The sequence below is a fragment of the Rhinopithecus bieti genome, unplaced genomic scaffold (genome assembly GCF_001698545.2).
Source record: "Rhinopithecus bieti isolate Rb0 unplaced genomic scaffold, ASM169854v2 scaffold_57365, whole genome shotgun sequence".
Lineage (NCBI taxonomy): Eukaryota > Metazoa > Chordata > Mammalia > Primates > Cercopithecidae > Rhinopithecus > Rhinopithecus bieti.
Genome location: NW_016822180.1, coordinates 236,729 through 257,141, shown reverse-complemented (window position 1 = coordinate 257,141; position 20,413 = coordinate 236,729). Strand labels below are relative to the sequence as shown.

Sequence of the window (20,413 nt, the reverse complement as noted above, 5' to 3'; positions counted from 1 at the left end):
AAAAAAAAAAAAAAAAAAAAAAAATCACTTAAGGTGATGCTCTAGGTATCAAGACCCCTCCCTCTACACTGTTTCCCCAAAAGCCCTCACACCTTTCCTCACTTCTTTCCTACTTTCCTCGCCACCCTTCCCTTCTCTCCCACGGTTGGTGGAAGTGTGTAGGAACCCCCTGCCTCCTGGAGCCTCTAGGACTTTAGCCAAGCCCAAGAAAACCTCAGGAATTCCCCCATTCCCCCCATCCTTTGTTGTGCAGGGTGGCTGAGGGGCCCCAGATCAGGGACCAGCAGAGAGAAGTGCTCTGCTGGTCTCAACAGCTTTGTCATGATCTCTTGCCCTGCACAGTGATACTGTCGGCAGAAGCCCTGGCATTGCGGCGAGCAAAGCAGGCCCAGCGGCGGGCACAGCAAACACCTATGCAACTGAGTAATGAGCAAGAAGAGCTGATCCAGACACTCCTGGGGGCCCACACCCGCCACATGGGCACCATGTTTGAACAGTTTGTGCAGTTTAGGGTGAGCACTGACAGGATTTGGGTTGGAATACAATGAAAAGGGCACCCAGAAAGGCTGGTCTGAGAGAGAGGGGTATATGCCATACACCCATACTGAGGATGGATCTCCAGAACCCCAGCCTAAGCAGGCTTCTCAGCAAGGAACTCTTCCAAGATAAGGCTGGCGAGGCCTAAAGGAGGGCCCTAGGGCCAGGGCCTCTAGCTAATATTCTGATTGTTGCAGCCTCCAGCTCATCTGTTCATCCATCACCAGCCCTTGCCCACCCTGGCCCCTGTGCTGCCTCTGGTCACACACTTCGCAGACATCAACACTTTCATGGTACAGCAAGTCATCAAGTTTACCAAGGACCTGCCTGTCTTCCGGTGAGTGACCTCCCCTCATCTTTCAGGAGGCAAACACTTCAGTAAGTTGTATATCCACCCCGAAAAGTCACTGACAACAAATTAACACAGCTTGAATTAACAAAGCTTGAATTCCCAGCTTTGTTTTTAACTGTGCCAATCAGAACTGGGAGCTCTTCTCCATCTCTGAAGTACAGGCTTGCATCTAAAGTGCCCTTGAGGTGCCGCGCAGTGATTCACACTAGTAATCCCAGCACTTTGGGAGGTGGAGGCCAGCAGATCGCTTAAGTCCAGAAGTTTGAGACAAGCCTCAGCAACATGACAAAACCCCATCTCTACAAAAAATACAAAAATTAGCTGGGCATGATGGTGGGTGCCTGTAGTCCCAGCTACTCGGGAGGCTGAAGTGGAAGGATCACTTGAGCCCAGGAGGTTGAAGCTGCAGTGAGCCGAGATAGCACCGCTGCACTCCAGCCTGGGTGACAGAGTGAGACTCTGTCTCAAAAAATGAGAGCTAAAAATAATAATAATAGGTCAGGCACAGTGGCTCATGCCTGTAATCCCAGCACTTTGAGAGGCCAAGGCGGGTGGATCACTTGAGCTCAGGAATTTGAGACCAGCCTGGCCAACATGGTAAAATCCATCTCTACTAAAAATACAAAACTCAGCTGGGTGTGGTGGTGTGCGCCTATAATCCCAGCCTCTCAGGAGGCTGAGGCAGAAAAATCACTTGAACCCAGGAGGAGGTTTGCTGTAGCTGAGATCAGGCCACTACACTCCAGCCTGGGTGACAGAGCAACACTCTGTCTCAAAAATTAATTAATTAATAAGAATAATAATAAAGTGCCCTTGTCGGCTGGGCACAGTGGCTCACACCTATAATCCCAGCACTTTGGAAGGCCAAGGCAGGAGGATTGCTTGAGCCCAGGAGTTCAAGATCAGCCTGGGCAACATAGTAAGACCCCATCTTTACAAAAAACAAAGATAAATAAACAAAAAATTAAAAAGTGGGCCGGGCGCGATGGCTTGCACCTATAATCCCAGCACTTTGAGAGGCCAAGGCAGGTGGATCACCTGAGGTCAGTAGTTGGAGACCAGCCTGGCCAACATGGTGAAAACCCATTTCTACTAAAAATACAAAAAATTAGCCAGACATGGAGGCACATGCCTATAATCCCAGATACTTGGGAGGCTGAGGCAGGAGAATTGCTTGAACCAGGGAGGCGGAGGTTGCAGTGAGCAGAGATCGTGCCACTGCACTCCAGCCAGGGTGACAGAGCAAGACTCTAAAAAAAAAAAAATTGAAAAGTGCCCTTGTTTCCTGTTTTCCACAGTTCCCTGCCCATTGAAGACCAGATCTCCCTTCTCAAGGGAGCAGCTGTGGAAATCTGTCATATCGTACTCAATACCACTTTCTGTCTCCAAACACAAAACTTCCTCTGCGGGCCTCTTCGCTACACAATTGAAGACGCAGCCCGTGGTGAGATGGTGCTAGAGCAGTGGGGGGCATGTGTCCTCATGGTACAGTATGTGGTCAGGTGACCTAGAGGCTCCTAATCCTAGTATCTCCCGCAGTGGGGTTCCAGGTAGAGTTTTTGGAGTTGCTCTTTCACTTCCATGGAACACTACGAAAACTGCAGCTCCAGGAGCCTGAGTATGTGCTCTTGGCTGCCATGGCCCTCTTCTCTCCTGGTGAGCATCTCCCAAAGCCCAGAGCCTTTTGCTGCACCACCTCTGCCCAAACATTCAGCTCCTTGAGTCCATCCACCACAGGCCTTCTAGCCTAGCTGTCAAACCTGCAGACTAGGTCTATCCCAGCCTGGGTCCCTGGGGCACCATGCAGGCCCACCCCTGCCACCCACCTTGTCCTTCCCAGCTCCCTATCTTACAGACCGACCTGGAGTTACCCAGAGAGATGAGATTGATCAGCTGCAAGAGGAGATGGCACTGACTCTGCAAAGCTACATCAAGGGCCAGCAGCAAAGGCCCCGGGATCGGTACGGTGGGACACTGAGGGCTTGGAGGCCACACCAGGGCAGGCATGGGTTGGCGAAACATTGAGCTTGGGAGGAATGTTTTTTACTGTCCTTTCCTTAGGGAATTCAGGTATCTTGGGGTCTAGTCCTTCCCCCTGGCCATCCCTGTCTCACATCGTTTCAGCCTCCAAATTACTGAATTTGGATACTGCTGTTTCATCTCACTTTTTCCAGATTTTTTTTTTTTTTTTATTCAGTACAGATGCAAAGTAGTAGCTCAGAGGCTCTGGGTAATAGCATTCCTGAGATTGATGACATCCATCACCTCACTAGTCCAACTTCTCCAGACTAACGCAGACATTTCTCTTCCCTTGGCCTTTCCTCTCCTCGCCATTGGCCCAATTCCTTTGATTTTTCATTTCCCTTGAAGTTATGGCAATTCACAGTTTCATGGCCAAAGCCAGTTCCAGGTTCAATAGTCTGTGATTTATCCAGGCTCTGAGGTATGCACTGCTTCTGTTTTGCTCATTCCTCCAAGAGCTACTTTGGCCAGAAAAGGGATGCTTTATACCATAGAACACATCCACCTTCTAGAACCTGCTCTAGAAGGCCAGGCCCTCAGATTCCACACAGTTGGAGTTCTGGCCAAGTCTGGAACTTTCTTCACACGTGGCCCTCAGAGCTCTGGGTTCAGAAAAAACTGAGCACGGTGAAAGAAGATAGTCAGACTGAGGCCCCCTGGAGGACCTTTGGAACCTCTGATCGTCTGTCATACCAGAGCATGATTTTCTCTAATGTTCAGACCTGGCTTCACTGAGGAATAGTTCAGGGGATCAGGGCTTCAAGACAACACTCCCAACTGCCTTATTTCCCTCCTGTTTTCCTGGCAACCCCACTACTTCCTCCAAAGGTTTCTGTATGCGAAGTTGCTGGGCCTGCTGGCTGAGCTCCGGAGCATTAATGAGGCCTACGGGTACCAAATCCAGCACATCCAGGGCCTGTCTGCCATGATGCCACTGCTCCAGGAGATCTGCAGCTGAGACCAGGCTCACTTCCTTCCCCAGCTCACCTGGGACACCCTGGATACACTGGAGCGGGGAAATGCTGGGACCAAAGATTGGGCCGGGTTCAAAGGGAGCCCAGTGTTTGCAATGAAAGACTAAAGCAATAACTGCCTCTTCATGCGGTCATGGGGATAGTGGGGTTGGCCATAGGAACAAAGTTGTTCTCTGGAAGCACAGAAGATGGGAAGGAGGAAGCCTCAGGGCTAAGAGGTAAAGACGCTCCTTCCGGGAATGGGTGGGCCCTACTTTCTGAGACCAAATATCTAGCCCTTCAGCCCTACTTTCCCAGCCTTGGGAGGCTCTGGGATGGAAAACAGGACGGTCAGCTAATCCCATGCAGGATTAACCAAAGGGAAAGGAAGAAGGAAGCCTGGAGGCAAGGGGTGCCAGGGGGAATTCAGCCACACCCCTTAATCCTTTCCCCTTAGTCCAGAGCCACAAGAGCATGGGGAAGGTGATATTGGGGCTGGTAGCAGAGGGGGGATCCTCAAACCTCTGCCTCATCAACTGCCCCTGTGGCAGCTCCAGTTCTGAGGAGGGCATGGTCCTATCCGCCACTCTGCTCCTGGGTCCTAGAGGTCACCCAGCAAGGTAGGCTCTGGAGAGGGGCCTAGTCTCTGGCCCTAGGGCACCTGACTCAGAGGTTCCAGCTGCTGTGGAGGCTGGCTCTGGACAACCTCAGCCCACAGTGATGCTGAAGCCACAATGGAATCTGTTGCGCCAGTGATTGAGGAAGGCTCCAAGGGCTAGGGTGACAGGCAGAGGTGGCATCTTCTTCTCCAGCACAGCACCTACACACCAGTTACTATCCACCAAGCCTGTTGGGGGAGAGAATACCCACTAGGTTATTTAACAGGGATTGGAGGAAGTAGTCACCAGAAATAAGGTCAAGTTTCCCTCCCTCTGCATCCCCCATTCCTCAGCATAGCCAAATGTCTCCCAATAACCCTCACCTCTAAACACCATGTTGGCCTGGGGCAGAGTCAGGTGGTAACCAAAGGAGAATGTTGTGTCTTGTAGCCTTGTGTTTGCCTCAAACTCCACTCCAACCTGAACCTGAGAACCATGGGCAAGGATGAGAGAGAGATCAGTATCAGTGAAGACCAGAAGGGTCCTGACAGGGGATCAGCAGAATGAAGGCATGCGTGGAAATATATACGCAGCGTGGTAGGAAGAAAAATAGGTCAGCAGGGCGATAGAGGTCCAGATGAGCAAAAGTTCACGACTGACTTGCTGACGAGGAGGGGAGTGAGATCAGAGGTCTCACCTGTTCATTTGCCCTGTGGTAGTAACTTGCATGAGCCCCGCCTGATCCCACATTCAATGTAGCTACCCAGTGTACAGCTGTAAAATCCAAAGTATAGAGGGGAAGGAGTGTTAACTGCAGTATGACACAGGCCAGGAACCCCAGAAAAGTTCAGAATTTCCCCCCTACCCACCACTACTTCACTTCACCCCATACCGGAGTACTTCCCAGCCAGTGTCAAGATGGCCCCCTCTTCGCCTGGCCGCCGGTGATAAACCAGCTCTCCTCCCAGCACCAGCCGATGAGTGAGGCTCTGCAGGAAGTGAGCAACCATGATCACTGTGGGGGAACGGGGAGACATGGAGTCAGTCATAGAGACAACATCCAGACCTGCTCCCTCACCCCCAATAACCTCCACCCCAGCATGCCCAAGAAGTTCCTTTTCTAAACTCCAAACTGTACAGAAGATGAAGAGGCATAGTAACATTAGCAAATGGGCAGCCAAGATAAAAAGAACCCTGTCCCAGTTCCTCACCCGACTCCCCAATCAGGTCAGGATTTCCTAGGGTCAGAGTGGCTGTGTAGTCATCTCCCCGATACTCGCCATCAAACTGCCATGTCAAGAACTTGGCCTGCTGCGTCTGAATGGCAAGAGCAAGAAGTAAAATCTCCCTCCCTCTTTATGATCATTATTGACTCTGCTCCTCCTTCCAAGCCCTCAAAGCAGGAAACCCAAGAAAGAGAAAGAGGAAGTGCCTCAGGGGACGGAGGCAGGAATTGTGGTCACCTGGAAGACAGCCTTAGCTCGGAGCCGCTCTGCCAAGAGGATCAAGACCTGGGCGTTCAGGCTGCCACTGCTGTCCATATCCCCTACCACAGTGGGGAACACCTGTGGAAGGGTATACACAGTAGTAAGGCTGAGCCGGATGGCATCTCTCAGCCTAAACCCAAGTATAGAACTTCATTAAGAGTACACAGTGCCCCCTGGTGGAGTCACAAAGACACACTCTGGGCTCTTCACAGAAAATGTTTCTCTATCCTCTCCCTTTCAGAAGACACACAAAAGTCAGGTTACGGCCCATTCCTCCCCATAACACACACAATTCCTCTTCCTCCAGACCTGGGTCCCAGATTGGCTTTTAGGGAGATGATCCAGGTGTGTGGAGCCCTCACCTCAGTGGGACTGAGCTGCCAATCCCCTGCATAGGCCGCATGGAGGTGATATCCCGGCAAGCCCAGGGCACTCATGTGTATAGTGTGAGCCACCTGAGGAAAGAGGAGTCAGTGGAGAAAAGCGCATTCCTGCTCCACTTCAATCCCTCATCCCTCCCTTAATCTTTTACCCATTCAGAGGGCCTCTCAAGAATCCCAAATATTCCAACATATACAGAGAGGGTCATCGATTAAAAGCAACAAGCCCCACAGGCAGGGAGGTAAAGAGAACCCCACATCCTCCCTCATTTGTCCCACATAGACTGGCTAGGGCTGGAGTACAAAGGAAAGGAGAAGATGATCCTTTCCTTTGACAGGAAAGGGAATAGTAAGGAGGGGCCAGAGAAGTGGGAGCACCTGGAAATGGCTGCTCAGAACCTTGTTGACAACGAGCTTCACGCCCTCCATCTGTGCTGGGAATACATCTGAAAGGGGTAGGAGAAGGGAAGGAATAAGCACAGATAAAGAACCACTACCTCAAAAGGTAGTCTCCCCTTTCAATTCCATAGGGAACACTTTGGAGGAATTAACCTCCTTTCGAGTCCTGCAGTGAAATGCTCCACTTCATTTGGGCACCTGATCCTCCCTGATGCTGCATGCCCCAGCCGTGATCTCCCCTTTCCTGCTCCCATTGCCGGACATCCAGCATTCAAGACCCTCCACTCCTCTGCCCCTTCATCTTGAGACACCCCAATGCCAAGTTCTCACCTTTGCATAGCCGGTGCAGCTCATCGAAGCTCCCAGGGTTGGGCAAGGGTTCCTCTCGGCGGGGGCTTCGGCGGGGCAAAGTCCCCATTGGTGCCAGGCCCAATGTGTTCCCCATTTTAGTCCAGAGGACAGGGAAGGGCCGGGGTTAGCCTGTGAAAGGACGCTATTGCCCCATTACCCTCCAACGGGTCCCACCCCCCATTATCCGGCTCCCTAGTCTCAGAAACTTCCACATGGTCCGATGCTAGACCTGGAACAGGAAGAGTAGGGAAGGAGAGCACTCATGGAGAGACAACCCTAGGCACACTCCCGCCCCATCTTTGATCTCTCACCCCCACCTGTCACCCTTGTCCTCTCTCCCTTTCTCTGATCCTAGCCCCCACCACAGACCTCAGCTAGCTCCCTAGTCTCTCTACTCTTGATTCCCAGGCCGCAAGACCAGGCCCTCAATGGTGCAGTATCCCTTACCATCTCAGACCATGATACTGCCCCTTTCCGCCCCGGCACACCCCGGTCATCTTGATGGGGGCAGCCATCTTGAGTGATGGCAGAACTGCAGCTTCACGCTGCATTCTTAGCGTGGCCATAAGCGCCATCTTTGAATCTGGCAAAGAAAGCTGTCAAAGACCCAACCCACCCCTGATTGGGCCCCGCCCAATCAATGAAATAAAAAAAAAAAAAAGCCTCGCTATCTACCCCGAGCCAATGGGAAGGGAGGAAGAAAATGAGTGGCAGGTGTGACGGCCCAAGAGCTTCAACCCTGGAGCTGCAGAGGCGGGCAGGACTTGATTGGTGGCCCCTTAGACTTAAGTGGAAGGCTTTAGATCACTAGGCCTCTCCAAGGTCGGGAAAATTTGTAAGCCTGCAAGACACTAGAGGGAGCATCTTGTAGCTTGGGCCACTGAAGCTCCTTCCCCCCGTGTAGTTTCACCCTTGAGAAAAGTGAAACTACAGCTTGTAGACTGGCTTTGTGTGAAGGGTGGCAGAAAGAACCATTATGAAGACTTCTCTGGAAACCTGATTCATTTCTATCGCTCCCCTCTTCCCAAAGAGCCCATGGGAAATCCCCCTCACAGCCCTCCACAGCACACCTCCAAATGAGTACTACTCATTAAACGCAGCACTCCCTAGAACAGGGACCCACCCTTCTCTTCTGGAGGTCTGCATCTCTCGAAGTTCCCGCTCTTGCCCACTTGGTGGAATGGAAACCGGTGTGAGAGTTTGGAGCAGAGCAGTAAGTTCTAGCAGAACTATTCGCTGAAAGAGCTGCTCTCTGTATTTAACCCTTACTTCCCTGAGTCCCCAGGCAGAGTTGGCCAATAAAATCTAGGAATATGGAGCCTGGCCCCCAAATGCACTCCATCCCAGGACCGGGGCAAGCCAAAGGGCTGACCTCAAGCACTAAGCGCTCCACAGGGGAATAATTGAAGATGGAGTAAGATTTCTTGGTCTTGGAGGGTGAAGGGTGGGTGGAGGGAGATCAGGAAAAATAACTAATGGATATTAGGCTTAATACCTGGGTGATGAAATAATCTGTACAATAAATCCGCATGACACAAGTTTATGTATGTAACAAACCTGCACATATAGGCTGGGTGCGGTGGCTCACGCCTGTAATCCTAGCACTTTGGGAGGCCGAGGTGGGCAGATCACCTGAGGTAGGGAGTTCAAGACCAGCCTGACCAACATGGAGAAACCCCGTCTCTACTAAAAGTACAAAATTACCCAGGCGTGGTGTCGTATGCCTGTAATCCCATCTACTTGGGAGGCTGAGGCAGGAGAATCGCTTGAACCCAGGAGACAGAGGTCGCAGTGAGCCAAGATCATGTCATTGCACTCCAGCCTGAGCAACAAGAGCAAAACTCCGTCTCAGGAAAACAAACAAACAAAAAAACCTAGGCCGGGAAGGCCTGTAACGCCAGGCACTTGGGAAGGGCGAGACCGGGTGGATGCACAGGTCAGGAAGACCAAGACCTACCTGGCAACACGGGAAACCCCGTCCTACCTAAAAAAGCACAAAAAACTAGCTCGGGGACGGGGCGGCGCCTGTAGTCGCCAGCCTACGCGCGGGAGGGCGAGACAGAGAATGGCAGAACGCCGGGAGGCGGAGCTTGCAGTGAGGCTGAGATCGGCAGCCAACCAGCACTCCAGCCTGGTGGGTGACGGAGTGAGACTCCGTCTCAAAAAAAAAAAAAAAAAAACCTGCACATATACTTCTGAATTTAAAACAAAAGGTAAAAAACAAAGATTTCTTGGTCTCTGGTCACTACCTCCCTCATTAGCTCTGCCCCTCCACTCTCACCTCTCAGGAATGTTCCACATACTCAGGGAGTATGCTTGGGGGGACAAAAGGGTGAAAGATACAAATGCTTCTGATATCTATTTAACTGATTTCACCCAAATGCTTTGAACCTGAGAATGTACCTATCCCCTCCCCTACCCCAACAGGAGTGAGACAAGGGCCAGGGCTATTGCCCCTGCTGACTCAATATTGGCTGATCACTGCCTAGAACTGATAAGTTGATCAAATGACCAGGCACCTTCAACCTTTACCCTGGCAGAAGCCTCTTGTTCACCTCTTTTCCTGCCAGAGCCCTCCATTGGGAGGGGATGGGCAGAAGCTGTTTTCTGAATTTGTTTTACTGGGGGTAGGGTATGTTCACTGATCAGCATCCAGGTCATTCTGGGCTCTCCTGTTTTCTCCCCATCTCATTACACATTAACTCAAAAACGGACAAAATCATTTACACTTGCCTCTTACCCGACCCTCATTTTCCTAACCCCCATAGCCCTCAACCCTGTCCCTGATTTCAATTCCTTTCTCCTTTCTTCTACTCCCCAATATCTCTCTGCCAAATTGCAGTAAAGTGAGATAAGGCTGAGAAATGAGATCTACCCACAATGGAATAAAGATACCATGAGCTTTCCATTGATGGTTGATGGTATTCCATGGGTTGATATATCAGAGCGTTCCAGAGAAGTAACTTGGAATCCTGCTTCCTGCTGCATTCAAGTCCAAGGACCTCAGATCTCAAAAGAATGAACCTCAGATATACCAGAAGTGTACCTTCTTAGCCTCCACTAAGGGCTGTACCCCCTGCCTCTCACCCCATCACCATGAGTCTTCCATGTGCTTGTCCTCTCCTCCCCCATTTGTCCAACTTGTTTATCCTAACATAATCCCTGTCCTACTGGGCCCATCATAGTTCCTGTCACCTGACAGGGGGTGGGTAAACAGACAGGTATATAGCCCCTACCTCTCCAGCCAGGGCAGGCACAGACGCCAAGGACAGAGACGCTGACTGGGTAAGATAAGGAGGCAAGAGGTGTAAACAGCATCCAAAGAGGCTTGGGCTTCAGTTGTGGAGAGGGAGAGAGCCAGGTTGAAATGGGCAGCAGGTAGGGAGATCCCTGGGGAGGAGCTGAAGCCCATTTGTCTTCAGTGTTCCCCCAACCCCCACCACCCTCTTCCTAGGCCGCCTTCCCCACTGTCACCAACATGAAGCTGCTCGCAGCAACTGTGCTGCTCCTTACCATCTGCAGCCTTGAAGGTGGGTGTGATATGGAGAGGGGGCCAAAAGGGAGAATGTGCTGGCGGTTATAGCTACCTATCTGCCTATGCTCTTATATCCAGGTCTGGCAACCAGAGGGCTTAAAAGGAAGATCATTCCCTGTCTAAAGCCCAGAAAGCCAAGATCTGACTGGATACCTTTTTGGGGAGGGGGCAGAGAGCTGGGGTGGGTACTGGCAGAGGTATGGCAAGAGGCCAAGATTCATTGCTGTGGACCCAGCTGAAAAGAGTGTGTGTGTGTGTGTGTGTGTGTGTGTGTGTGTGTGTGTGTGTGTGCAGGAGCTTTGGTTCGGAGACAGGCAGAGGAGCCAAGTGTGGAGAGCCTGGTTTCTCAGTACTTCCAGACGGTGACTGACTATGGCAAGGACCTGATGGAGAAAGTCAAGAGCCCAGAGCTTCAGGCCCAGGCCAAGTAAGTCTAAGGGCAAGGAGTTCAGGGGCTGTGGAACTGTGGAAAGGAAGAAGGGAAGATGAGAGGCCCCACAGAAGACTGAACCCAGGGGTGGGGATTAGGGCAGATTAGGCTTAAATTGGAGAGAAAAAGTCCTTCGTTGCCTAAAGATCCCACACGTTTCTTAGATAGAGAGGAACAGCAAGAACTGGACCTTGAATTTCAGTCTCTAGGGTCTGTTCCTCTACCCAGCAAAGGTCTTGGCTCTACTCCCACCTAGGGGCTTTGCCATGAAATGGACCAGGGACTAGAGTTTGGGGACCTGAGTCAGTCTGCTCTGACCCTGCCAGTGCCTAGGGTCCCTCAAATTAAACTCTAATCCCCTCACCTATCCAGGGCTTACTTTGAAAAGTCAAAGGAGCAGCTGACACCCCTGGTCAAGAAGGCTGGAACGGATCTGGTTAACTTCTTGAGCTATTTCGTGGAACTTAGAACACAGCCTGCCACCCAGTGAGGTGTCCAGACCATTGTCTTCTAACCCCAGCTGGCCTCTAGAACACCCACTGGCCAGGCCTGGAGCTCCTCTCCCTACCCACTCTTTGCTACAATAAATGCTGAATGAATCCAGCTCTGAGCCTGGTATGTTTGGGGGACTGGGAAAAGTAGGGGAGTAGGGGGGGAGAAGAGGAAGGAAAAGGAAAAGTCTGCTTTTAGAAGGAGAGAAGTTTGGGTGTGGAGGGGTGAAGAAAGGATTGAAGACACAACTGATGAAAATGACAGGGGGAGGGTGCCATGATTCTTCTCCAAACCCAAAGAGTCTCCTACGGGCTGGGCATGACTGTGCAAGAGAACACTAAAGAGGCTTTGCGTTGCACACGGAACTAGGAGAGGAAGGAAGAATTCACAAACTGAATCCCTCGATTTCTGGATGTCATAGAAAATGAGGGTACCCTGGTGGGGTGCAGTGGCTCACACCTGTAATCTCTGCACTTTGGTAGGCCGAGGCAGGTGGATCACTTAAGCTCAGGAGTTCCAGACCAGCCTGGCCAACATGGTAAAATTAGCCAGGTGTGGTAGCACGTGCCTGTAATCCCAGCTACTTGGGAGGCTGAGGCAGGAGAATCGCTTGAACCCAGGAGGCGGAGGTTGCAGTGAGCTGAGATCGTGCCACTGCACTCCAGCCTGGGTGACAGAGTGAGACTCCGTCTCAAAAAAAAAAAAAAAGAAGAAGAAGAAAAAAAAAAAGAAAACGAGGGTACCCCTCAGAATCTCCTCTTAGTCTATGAAGAAAAGAAAGCTTCCCAAGGTATCAACCAAGACCCTCCTTTCCCTTCTGAGCCAGGGCAACACTATGTTTCCCCCTTTCCCACAATAAAAGACTCAAGTTTGCTCCTCTCCCTGGAAGTGCTCTACTTTCTCCATTTAAAACCTCTTGTCCAGGCCAGGTACCGAGGCTCACACCTGTAATCCCAGCACTTTGGAAGGCTGAGGTGGGAGAATCACTTGAGGCCAGGAGTTAGATACCAGACTGAGAAACACAGTGAGACCCCCAATATATTTTTTTTTTTAACTAAAAGCAAAAGCCCAGCTGGGTGCAGTGGCTCACACCTGTAATCCCAGCACTTTGGGAGGCCAAGGTGGGCAGATCACCTGAGGTCAGGAGTTCGAGATCAGCCTGGGTAACATGGTGAAACCCCGTCTCTACCAAAAATACAAAAATTAGCCGGGAGTGTTGGCACATGCCTATAATCCCGGTTACTCAAGAGGCTGAGGCAGGAGAATCGCTTGAACCTGGGAGGTGGAGGTTGCAGTGAGTCGAGATCGTGCCATTGCACTCCAGCCTAGGCACCAAGAGTGAATCTCTGTCCCAACAAACAAACAAACAAACAAACAAAAATCCTCTTACCTAGACACTGCCTGTGGAAGACCCATTCCAAGCCTCTCCTCCACCGCTATCCAGGCACTATTCATAGAACTGGCCTGGTAACCATCTTGGAGCCTGGAACTAGTAGCTGTGGTAGCCATTTAAAGGCCTGGCAAGTATCCAATTTGGTGGACATGTGGGACTAGAAAAACTTTGGGAGCTGTGATACCTGGATTAAATGAAAATGGAATGGAAATCAGTCTGAGTTGATGGGAAGAGACTTACAATCCCAAGAGGCAGAGCAAGGGAAAATGAAACATTTTCCGATAAAATTTTATTCCCACTTTATCTTCAAAAGAGTTACTTCCAGGTCAGGCTTGGTGGCTCACACCTGTAATCCCAGCATTTTGGGAGGCCAAGGCAGGCAGATCATAAGGTCAAGAGATCAAGACCATCCTGGCCAACATAGTGAAACCCCATCTCTACTAAAAATACAAAAAAAAAATTAGCTGGGCATGGCGGTGCTTGTAGTCCTAGCTACCCGGGAGGCTGAGGCACAAGAATCGCTTGAACCTGGGAGGCAAAGGTTGCAGTGAGCCGAGATCGCACCACTGCACTGCAGCCTGGCAACAGAGGGAGACTCCATCTCAAAAAAAATAAAGAAAAAAAAGAAAAAGTTACTTTCCTACCCTGGCTCATTTCTCATATCTCATCTGAAATCACCTTTCCCCTGCAGACACTGGAGATGGCTCCAGTTCCTTCCAGATATTGATCAACCTCCTTCATCTGGCCTTCATGACCCTCACCATTCATGATTACTTACTACCCCTTCTCTTTCCCAATATCTGCTTTTTCTCATGTGGCAAAATGTGCAGAGACGAAAGTGATCTCAGTCGGTTCCTTGCAAGCTGAACTTGGACAGGTTAATTAACCTCAAAGAGCCTGAATTTCCTCACAGGGTTAATTAGCAGATCAAATGGTACAATGAGCTGGAAAATACTTTGAAAAGTGTAAGTCGCTGTGCAGTGTGAAGTGTTGTGCAGCACTGTGGAGGTTGGGGGTTATGCCAGGGTTAAGCTTGGAGTCTCTAGACCCACTCTGAAAAGACTGTGGGTCACAAGTAGGACTGGCAGCATCTCCTGAGGTTTACATTCTTCCAGGCAAATATTCCTCATAACTCTGAAAACAGGACAGGCATTGACAGGGCCTTGACCACCACCCATGCACTTGAGGGAGATGACCCGCCATTTGGACCCAACTTATTTCCCTTTGCCTTACCTACCACTAACCCATCTGGCCCTCTAAGCTCCCACTTGCCCCAGACGCCATGAAAATTCACTATTCCTATAAAACCTTCCATTAGGAGCTTCACACATGCCTAGTCATACCATCCATTCTGCATATTTGGCTTTTCAGCTATGCTAATTCCCATATGCATGTACTGGATTGGTGCTGTCTGGATTGGTGACCATCTGGGGACACCCAGGCTCCCCTACAACCCAACCTTGGTTCAATCGTCAAACACAGAAGGCCATGCTGATACGGAAGTCATTTCTTATGTTTCCAAATATGCCTAGACTCCCAACACACTAGTACCTGCTCCAGCTCCATCCTCAGAGCACCTGGAGGTCAAAGGTTTTATCCCTCCCCCAGCCATAGTCAACGTTTACCCCTCAGTCAGCAAAATAGCCCTGAAGTCCGTTAGACTATGAGTTCTGGAAGTGAAAAACTGTATCTGGTGCTTAGTAGAGACTGAATAAATATATGATAAATGAATGAATGAATAGAGTCCAGTCCATGGCAGCTTTATTGGGGGTTCTCCCTTCCCATATTTTAGCTGGAGTTGGGGATGGGGAAGAGAAGAAAGGTGGGACAAGAGAGTGAGACTAGAATATAAACATCCGTGAATAGCATCTGAGCATTAGTCTTTAACGGGAAGGAGGAATCACTGGTATATATTAATTTAGGGCACAGGATCATTATAGGGGTAGGACCAGCTGATGTTATTGGCATGCAGGCATATGTGATGCCAACCATGAGGGTTGGAAGAACCAGAAGCCGAAGAAGAATATGACTGCATCTATTCTAAAGCTACTGTGGTGGTTTCTCATGCTTCAGAGTCTCATAAGTTTCCTGGTTCCTGGTGCTCAGGCCCTGGAGGTGGGAGTCAAAGGGTGATCAGGAGCTGGAGCCCATCAAAGGCCCCTCCCACCTCCTCAGGCCCCGCCCCTTCCAAAGATCGCTCAAAATCCCACCCTCTTCTGCTGACTTCCCAGGTAGGGGAGGCAGGCACACTTACCGTGTAAACACCATCTGATTTCTGCAGAGACAAAAGAAGCAAAGCATTAGAGACCCACACCTTCTCCAGGGTCCCTCAGCATCTGCCCCACCCAGGGAGGCATGGGGCGTGGGCGGCCAGCCACCATGTGAGAGGGCACTCACATGGATGCTCTGGACCATGGATGCCTATATGCCCACATGGCTACAAGCACACATATACACCCGACATACCACATCCAAGTCTCTCACATATTCTTTGTCACTCTATGCTTGATTCTTCCCTGTCACCTGTCAAATATTTTACTTCTGGCTTGGCTAGGTAAGGTGGGAGGGAGGCCTCTGAGGTGTATGCAGATCAGCACCTGAGAGGCATGCCCTCCCGGAGGCCCGGAATCCCAGGCTGGAGCCCCAGAAGGGCTGAAGGGCTGAAAAGTTGTTGACAGCAGGTGTGGGAGGGTCCATACCTCATAACTGGCTATAGCTGCCTTTCGCACTTGGATCTGGAATGAGGGAAAGGTTATCAGAAAAGGGGAAGTTAGTGGCCCATCCCCCTTTCCTGCAAACGTTGTCGGGGAGCCCCTTTTATTCCTTCTCTTCGAATCCTTGCTGCTGCCCCCCTCCCACTTCCCCTTCCAGCCCCTTACCCCACCCTGCCCAGTGCTACCTTCAGTCGACAGTAGAGGAGGGTGAGGACAATTCCATACAGAAACAGGATGGCATCCAGGATATAGCAGAGCTGAGGCTCTCCCAGGGCCGCTGAGGGGATAGAGGGTGCCCGTAGGGTCAGGGGCATCAGGGAGGATCTCGTACTCAGAGGAGAGAAGGGAAGGGGCTCTGGGAGGTAGGACAAAGCCTGGAGGGGAGCCGTCTAAGGGAAGAAATTCTGTTTCTCTCTGGCCTCCCACTGCCCTTACCTTTCCCTCTTCTCCCCCCACCGTAGGGTCGGGCTAGGATAGGAAGTGTGAGGGTTCTATTGAGATGGGACTTTTGTGGACTAATAATTGAGGCCTTCCCCTCAGCCCCAACCTTTTCTTTGTAGCACTGTGGGTTTTCAGGCACCATTGAGCGATTTATCCACCTCAAGGGACCCATCTGAGTCCACCCGACTGAAACAAAAACCTCAGCCAAGAGGGGTAGTGGGAGGGAGAGGCAGTGGCAAATTTCAGTGAAGAAACCACAGAAGTGTCTCTACTAAGTCCTGTGACCTGTGGCTGAGGGCTGGACAGGAAGGATGTGAGCTGGGGAAGGGAGAGAAGGCAATTACTCTGTCATTGGTCATCTCCTAGCCTCAGCCTTGTTGCTTTCTGTCCCGCCACAAGACACTTAAATATGTAAAAAAAAAAAAAAAAAAAAAAAAGTCTGTTTTTCCCAGACCGTACAGATACCTTTGGCTCTGAACACAAGGCTAGGGGAATGACCACAGCTATGTGGATACCAGCTCCCGTTACTCTGCCCTATTACTCACTCTCTGGGCCTCTGAGGGGGAAGTTTTGTGCAATTTAAAAAAATCAAATCAAGTTTGGGCGCCAGAGACTGCTCTCACCCCCTATCAGAAGACCAGTAGGGAACATGTGACTAATGCCGGTCAATTACTGACATCGGTCAAGTACTTTTTATTCTGCAACACTCTTTCACACACATGATATTGCACAAATCTTAAAACTACCCTGTGAGGGAAACATCATCATTGCCATTTTATGGGTGACGAAACCAAGGCTCGGAAAAGCTAAGTAACTCACTCAGAGCCACAGAGTTAAGTGACAGAGCTGGAACTCAAATGCAGGTTTTCTGCCTCTAAAGCCCATGCTTTCCTTTGGGACTCAGTGGGCCTCCTCCCTCCTCATCCCACGGCAGCAGACCAGTGGTTAAGTTAATACTTGCTCCCACCTTCTCAGCTAGGCTGCTGGAATTCCTCCCCAGTCATTGTCTTTCAATTTCCACAGTTCCCCTGAAGTTTACTGACCTCCTCCTCCCTGACACCCAGCTGCCACCAACACACACACACACACCAATCTGGCACAGACAACTCAGAGTGAACAAAGAGTGGGAATTCTTAGTGACTGGAGCCGTAGAGCTGCAGAGACCTTCCCATTTCTGCCTCTATTTCTTAGCTCACGCTCAGGTCTCTGGAACTGGGCATCTCATGCTGCCCATCCTCATATCAACTGCTGACAGAATGGAGCATTAGCAATGACCCATAGAAAAAGCAATCCCGTCTGTTTGTCTTGGCTATATCCTTGCCTTACTCCCAAGCACAAGAACAGACTCCTACCTTCCTAAAGGGTTCTCTGTCTCTCTCTCTCTACGATTATATATATATATAATCTTTTTTTTTTTTCTTTTTTTTGAGACGGGGTCTCACTCTGTCGCCCAGGCTAGAGTGCAATGGTGCAATCTTGGCTCACTGCAACCTCTACCTCCTGGATTCAAGTGATTCTCCTGCCTCAGCCTCCTGAGTAGCTGGGATTACAGGCGCCAAGGGTGCTTTGTATATTAAACCAGCTAGAGATCAGCTCCCAGCAGACAAGACCAAATGCACCCCATGGGAAACGCTGATCATGGGAAACAAAGCTTTTCACCAGACCCTTCCCCTGCCACTTTCTATCAACCCTGTAAAGAGAAAAGTCAACCAGGCACAGTAGCGCTTTGGGAGGCTGAGGTGGGAGAACTGCTTGAGGCCAGGAGTTCAAGACCTATGTGGCCAACATAGCAAGACCGTCTTTTTAAAATAATAATAGCTGAGTGCAGTGGCTCACACCTGTAATCCCTAGCACTTTGGGAGGTCGAGGTGGGTGGATCACTTGAGTCAGGAGTTCAAGACCACCCTAGTCAACATGATGAAACCCAGTTTCTACTAAAAATACTAAACTTAGCCGGGTGTGGTGGTGGGCGCCTGTAGTCCCATCTACTCGAGAGCCTGAGGCAGGAGAATCGCTTGAACCCAGGAGGTGGAGGTTGCAGTGAGTAGAGATTGCGCCACTGCACTCCAGCCTGGGTGACAGAGCAAGACTCTGTCTCCAAAATAATAGTAATAATAATATGAAGAAAAGTCTGGAATGAGGTAAGAAGGCAACAAGAAAGAAGGAGCTATGAGTCTGGTGCCCTGGGTCGGGGCTGGATAGGACTAGCCTCAGGGTTTCCCTATGCCCACCTGCCCACTGTCAGTCTTCTTTCATCTGTGTTTGACTTGGCCCTCAGACCCATGCTCTGGATTTCCACCCTGGAGCCAGCTCACGCTATCCTCACCAAACCCTCTTACCTGCTTGTTCAACCAAAAGGAGTAAGAGCAAGACCACTGCTGGAATCATCTTGGGCTGGAGATCGGCCTTTCTGACAGCACTGTGCAGCTGTGCTCAGCAAGCAGTTCCCTGACCACAGAGTCCCCCCCTTCCTGCCACGCCTTCCCCCACGCTTTGGCCCCTTCCCCTTCCTGCACAAGAGACCGGGCGGCTCCCGGAAGGGCCAACTAAGGGAGTTGGGAGATCTGGGCTCTTAAGCGTCAGTGACCAACTCCTAACCCATAGAATGAGGAGACTCACACTCAGGAAAGACTGTCTACATCTGCCATTTCCCACTCCACCTGGTTCAGAGATTTATCTGTGCTAAACTGCCCGTCGACATTTCCTCAGACCCCACTATAGCCCTTTCCCTCCCAACTGGAACTTTACCCCAGGTCTTGATTGGAGCGGTTTACCAATTCATGTGGGCACTGAGAAGGTTTGGGCAAGGAGGGAACTAGGGGAAAGAGGAAACGGGGAATAGAGAAGTGGAAAGGACAAGAGTCAGAGAAGGGGGTGGAGACGAGCAGGAAAAATTGCAAAGACCTGACTGAATCTAACAGGAATGGAGGGTTAATGAACAATCTTAGGTTCACAGTCCAAGTGAAGGACACTAAGATACTGAGAAACAGATACCAGAAGTTTAGGCCTAGGGGCCGCAAGACGGCTAATTTATTATAATTTCTCCTTTTTTAGTACATGCACAGAAAGCCTGACAGCCAAGTGTACATGAACATGTACACACACGCGCACACACACACACACACACACGCCAATTTCCAGTGAGGGACAGGCTCCACAGAAGAAGCTGATAGGCATGGGGGATCAAACGCTGCTCCGCTGCTCACCGATCTACTTCTCCAAATACAATATCTTGGGTACCTAGGTGAGAGGATGGAGGGAAAAAGGGATGTTACTTATCTTCCTGTTGTGAGGCAAAACAAACAAACAAAGAAAGTGGTGTTACCCAAGATCCAGAACCTGTTACTGTGCTCAAGAGATTGAGGACTCGAGGCCATGCCATGGCCTATGGTAAACAGGAAGTGTTCTCTTTCTATCCCCAGTGGGCGTCCCCAACTCCTTTGTCTAGGATACCTCTACTACACAATAGGCCTCGTACCTATGATGGCAACGACATCTGCCAACATGTGTCCCTTAGACATCTTGTCCAAACCAGCCTAGGGAGATTGAGATGGCAACAATGTTAGGTTAAGACTTGCAAGGTGGGGGGAGAGAAAAGAGTTCAAAAAAAACCTCAACCAAGGTCAGGTTTAATTAAATGGAGTTAAAGTTACTGGGATTGATTCTTACCAGATGGGCAAAACCAGGAGCCTTGATCTTGCATCGATAAGGGCGGCTGCTGCCATCAGATACCAGGTATACCCCAAACTCTCCCTGTTCAAGGAAGAAGGTTGGATGTCTCTATTAACAGGAAGAGTGTTTTTCTCTGCCAACAAAACCTCTATTCATCCTCCTGTTTTCTCTCTCATTGATGAATGAGCGTCTTGATAAACATCTAACCTTTAGGTACCTTACATATGGTCTTTTCCTTCCCCTCCTCTCCTCACCTTGGGAGCCTCAATGGCAGTATATGTGGCTCCTGGAGGAACTTGGTAGCCCTCAGTATACAACTTAAAGTGATGAATCAGTGACTCCATGGAAGTCTGAAGAGAGGAAAAAGGAGCATCAATAAACCAAATCCAAACTCTGTCTCCTAGGCCTTCTCCAGCACAGAAAATAATCTCTACCCTCTGGGAGACTAAAGCCACATGTCAGTCAGTAAGCAGAGAGGATATAGAATAAAACAGGAGAAATATGGAAGATTAAGAATCTCTTATATGGCCATGCGCGGTGACTCACACTTGTAATCCCAGCACTTTGGCAGGCCAGGTGGGTGGATCACTTGAGGTCAGAAGTTCAAGACCAACCTGGCCAACATGGTGAAACTCCGTCTCTACTAAAATACAAAA

The 20,413-nt window shown here is 50.2% G+C and overlaps 5 protein-coding genes across 12 annotated transcripts in view; 2 read left to right on the top strand and 3 right to left on the bottom strand.

Moving 5' to 3' along the window:
- NR1I3 (nuclear receptor subfamily 1 group I member 3) overlaps positions 1–3,997 on the top strand; it is an 8,668-nt gene extending 4,671 nt beyond the window's left edge. Inside the window, exons 4-9 of one of the 7 annotated variants that reach the window (XM_017860860.1) lie at positions 343–512; positions 735–874; positions 2,188–2,330; positions 2,429–2,545; positions 2,730–2,850; positions 3,740–3,997. In XM_017860860.1, the coding sequence (XP_017716349.1) occupies positions 343–512; positions 735–874; positions 2,188–2,330; positions 2,429–2,545; positions 2,730–2,850; positions 3,740–3,869 (821 nt within the window). In that variant the 3' untranslated portion in view covers positions 3,870–3,997. Of the gene's footprint in view, positions 1–342; positions 513–734; positions 875–2,187; positions 2,334–2,416; positions 2,546–2,729; positions 2,851–3,739 lie in introns of all 7 variants that reach the window. The other 6 variants (XM_017860857.1, XM_017860856.1, XM_017860858.1 and 3 more) reach the window with 6 other exon arrangements.
- Positions 2,917–7,726, bottom strand: TOMM40L (translocase of outer mitochondrial membrane 40 like). 2 transcript variants are annotated; one of them, XM_017860863.1, is made up of 10 exons: positions 7,528–7,726; positions 7,060–7,309; positions 6,709–6,776; positions 6,313–6,405; positions 5,927–6,028; positions 5,675–5,780; positions 5,356–5,478; positions 5,161–5,237; positions 4,847–4,949; positions 2,917–4,711 (listed from the first exon to the last, which is right to left on the bottom strand). In XM_017860863.1, exons 2-10 carry the CDS (start codon positions 7,172–7,174, stop codon positions 4,572–4,574), a joined length of 927 nt encoding a protein of 308 aa, XP_017716352.1. In that variant the 5' UTR covers positions 7,175–7,309; positions 7,528–7,726; the 3' UTR covers positions 2,917–4,571. The 2 variants fall into 2 exon arrangements, with proteins under 2 accessions (XP_017716352.1, XP_017716353.1); XM_017860864.1 differs by having other exon boundaries at positions 7,060–7,209.
- A 2,592-nt stretch (positions 7,727–10,318) lies between these two features.
- On the top strand, positions 10,319–11,648 carry APOA2 (apolipoprotein A2). The gene is made up of 4 exons (XM_017860855.1): positions 10,319–10,365; positions 10,535–10,610; positions 10,910–11,042; positions 11,418–11,648. Exons 2-4 carry the CDS (start codon positions 10,559–10,561, stop codon positions 11,533–11,535), a joined length of 303 nt encoding a protein of 100 aa, XP_017716344.1. The 5' UTR covers positions 10,319–10,365; positions 10,535–10,558; the 3' UTR covers positions 11,536–11,648.
- A 3,024-nt stretch (positions 11,649–14,672) lies between these two features.
- FCER1G (Fc epsilon receptor Ig) lies at positions 14,673–18,827 on the bottom strand. Its single transcript, XM_017860854.1, has 5 exons — positions 18,425–18,827; positions 15,830–15,921; positions 15,630–15,665; positions 15,185–15,205; positions 14,673–15,039 (listed from the first exon to the last, which is right to left on the bottom strand). The coding sequence occupies exons 1-5, from the start codon at positions 18,471–18,473 to the stop codon at positions 14,977–14,979; spliced, it is 261 nt and encodes an 86-aa protein (XP_017716343.1). The 5' UTR covers positions 18,474–18,827; the 3' UTR covers positions 14,673–14,976.
- Positions 18,828–19,085: 258 nt separating this feature from the next.
- The window catches only part of NDUFS2 (NADH:ubiquinone oxidoreductase core subunit S2), a 15,586-nt gene continuing 14,258 nt past the window's right edge, over positions 19,086–20,413 (bottom strand). Inside the window, exons 13-16 of the mRNA XM_017860811.1 lie at positions 20,012–20,107; positions 19,755–19,838; positions 19,564–19,621; positions 19,086–19,325 (exon numbers count right to left, since the gene is read on the bottom strand). Of these exons, the coding sequence (XP_017716300.1) occupies positions 19,288–19,325; positions 19,564–19,621; positions 19,755–19,838; positions 20,012–20,107 (276 nt within the window). The 3' untranslated portion in view covers positions 19,086–19,287. The remainder of the gene's footprint in view (positions 19,326–19,563; positions 19,622–19,754; positions 19,839–20,011; positions 20,108–20,413) is intronic.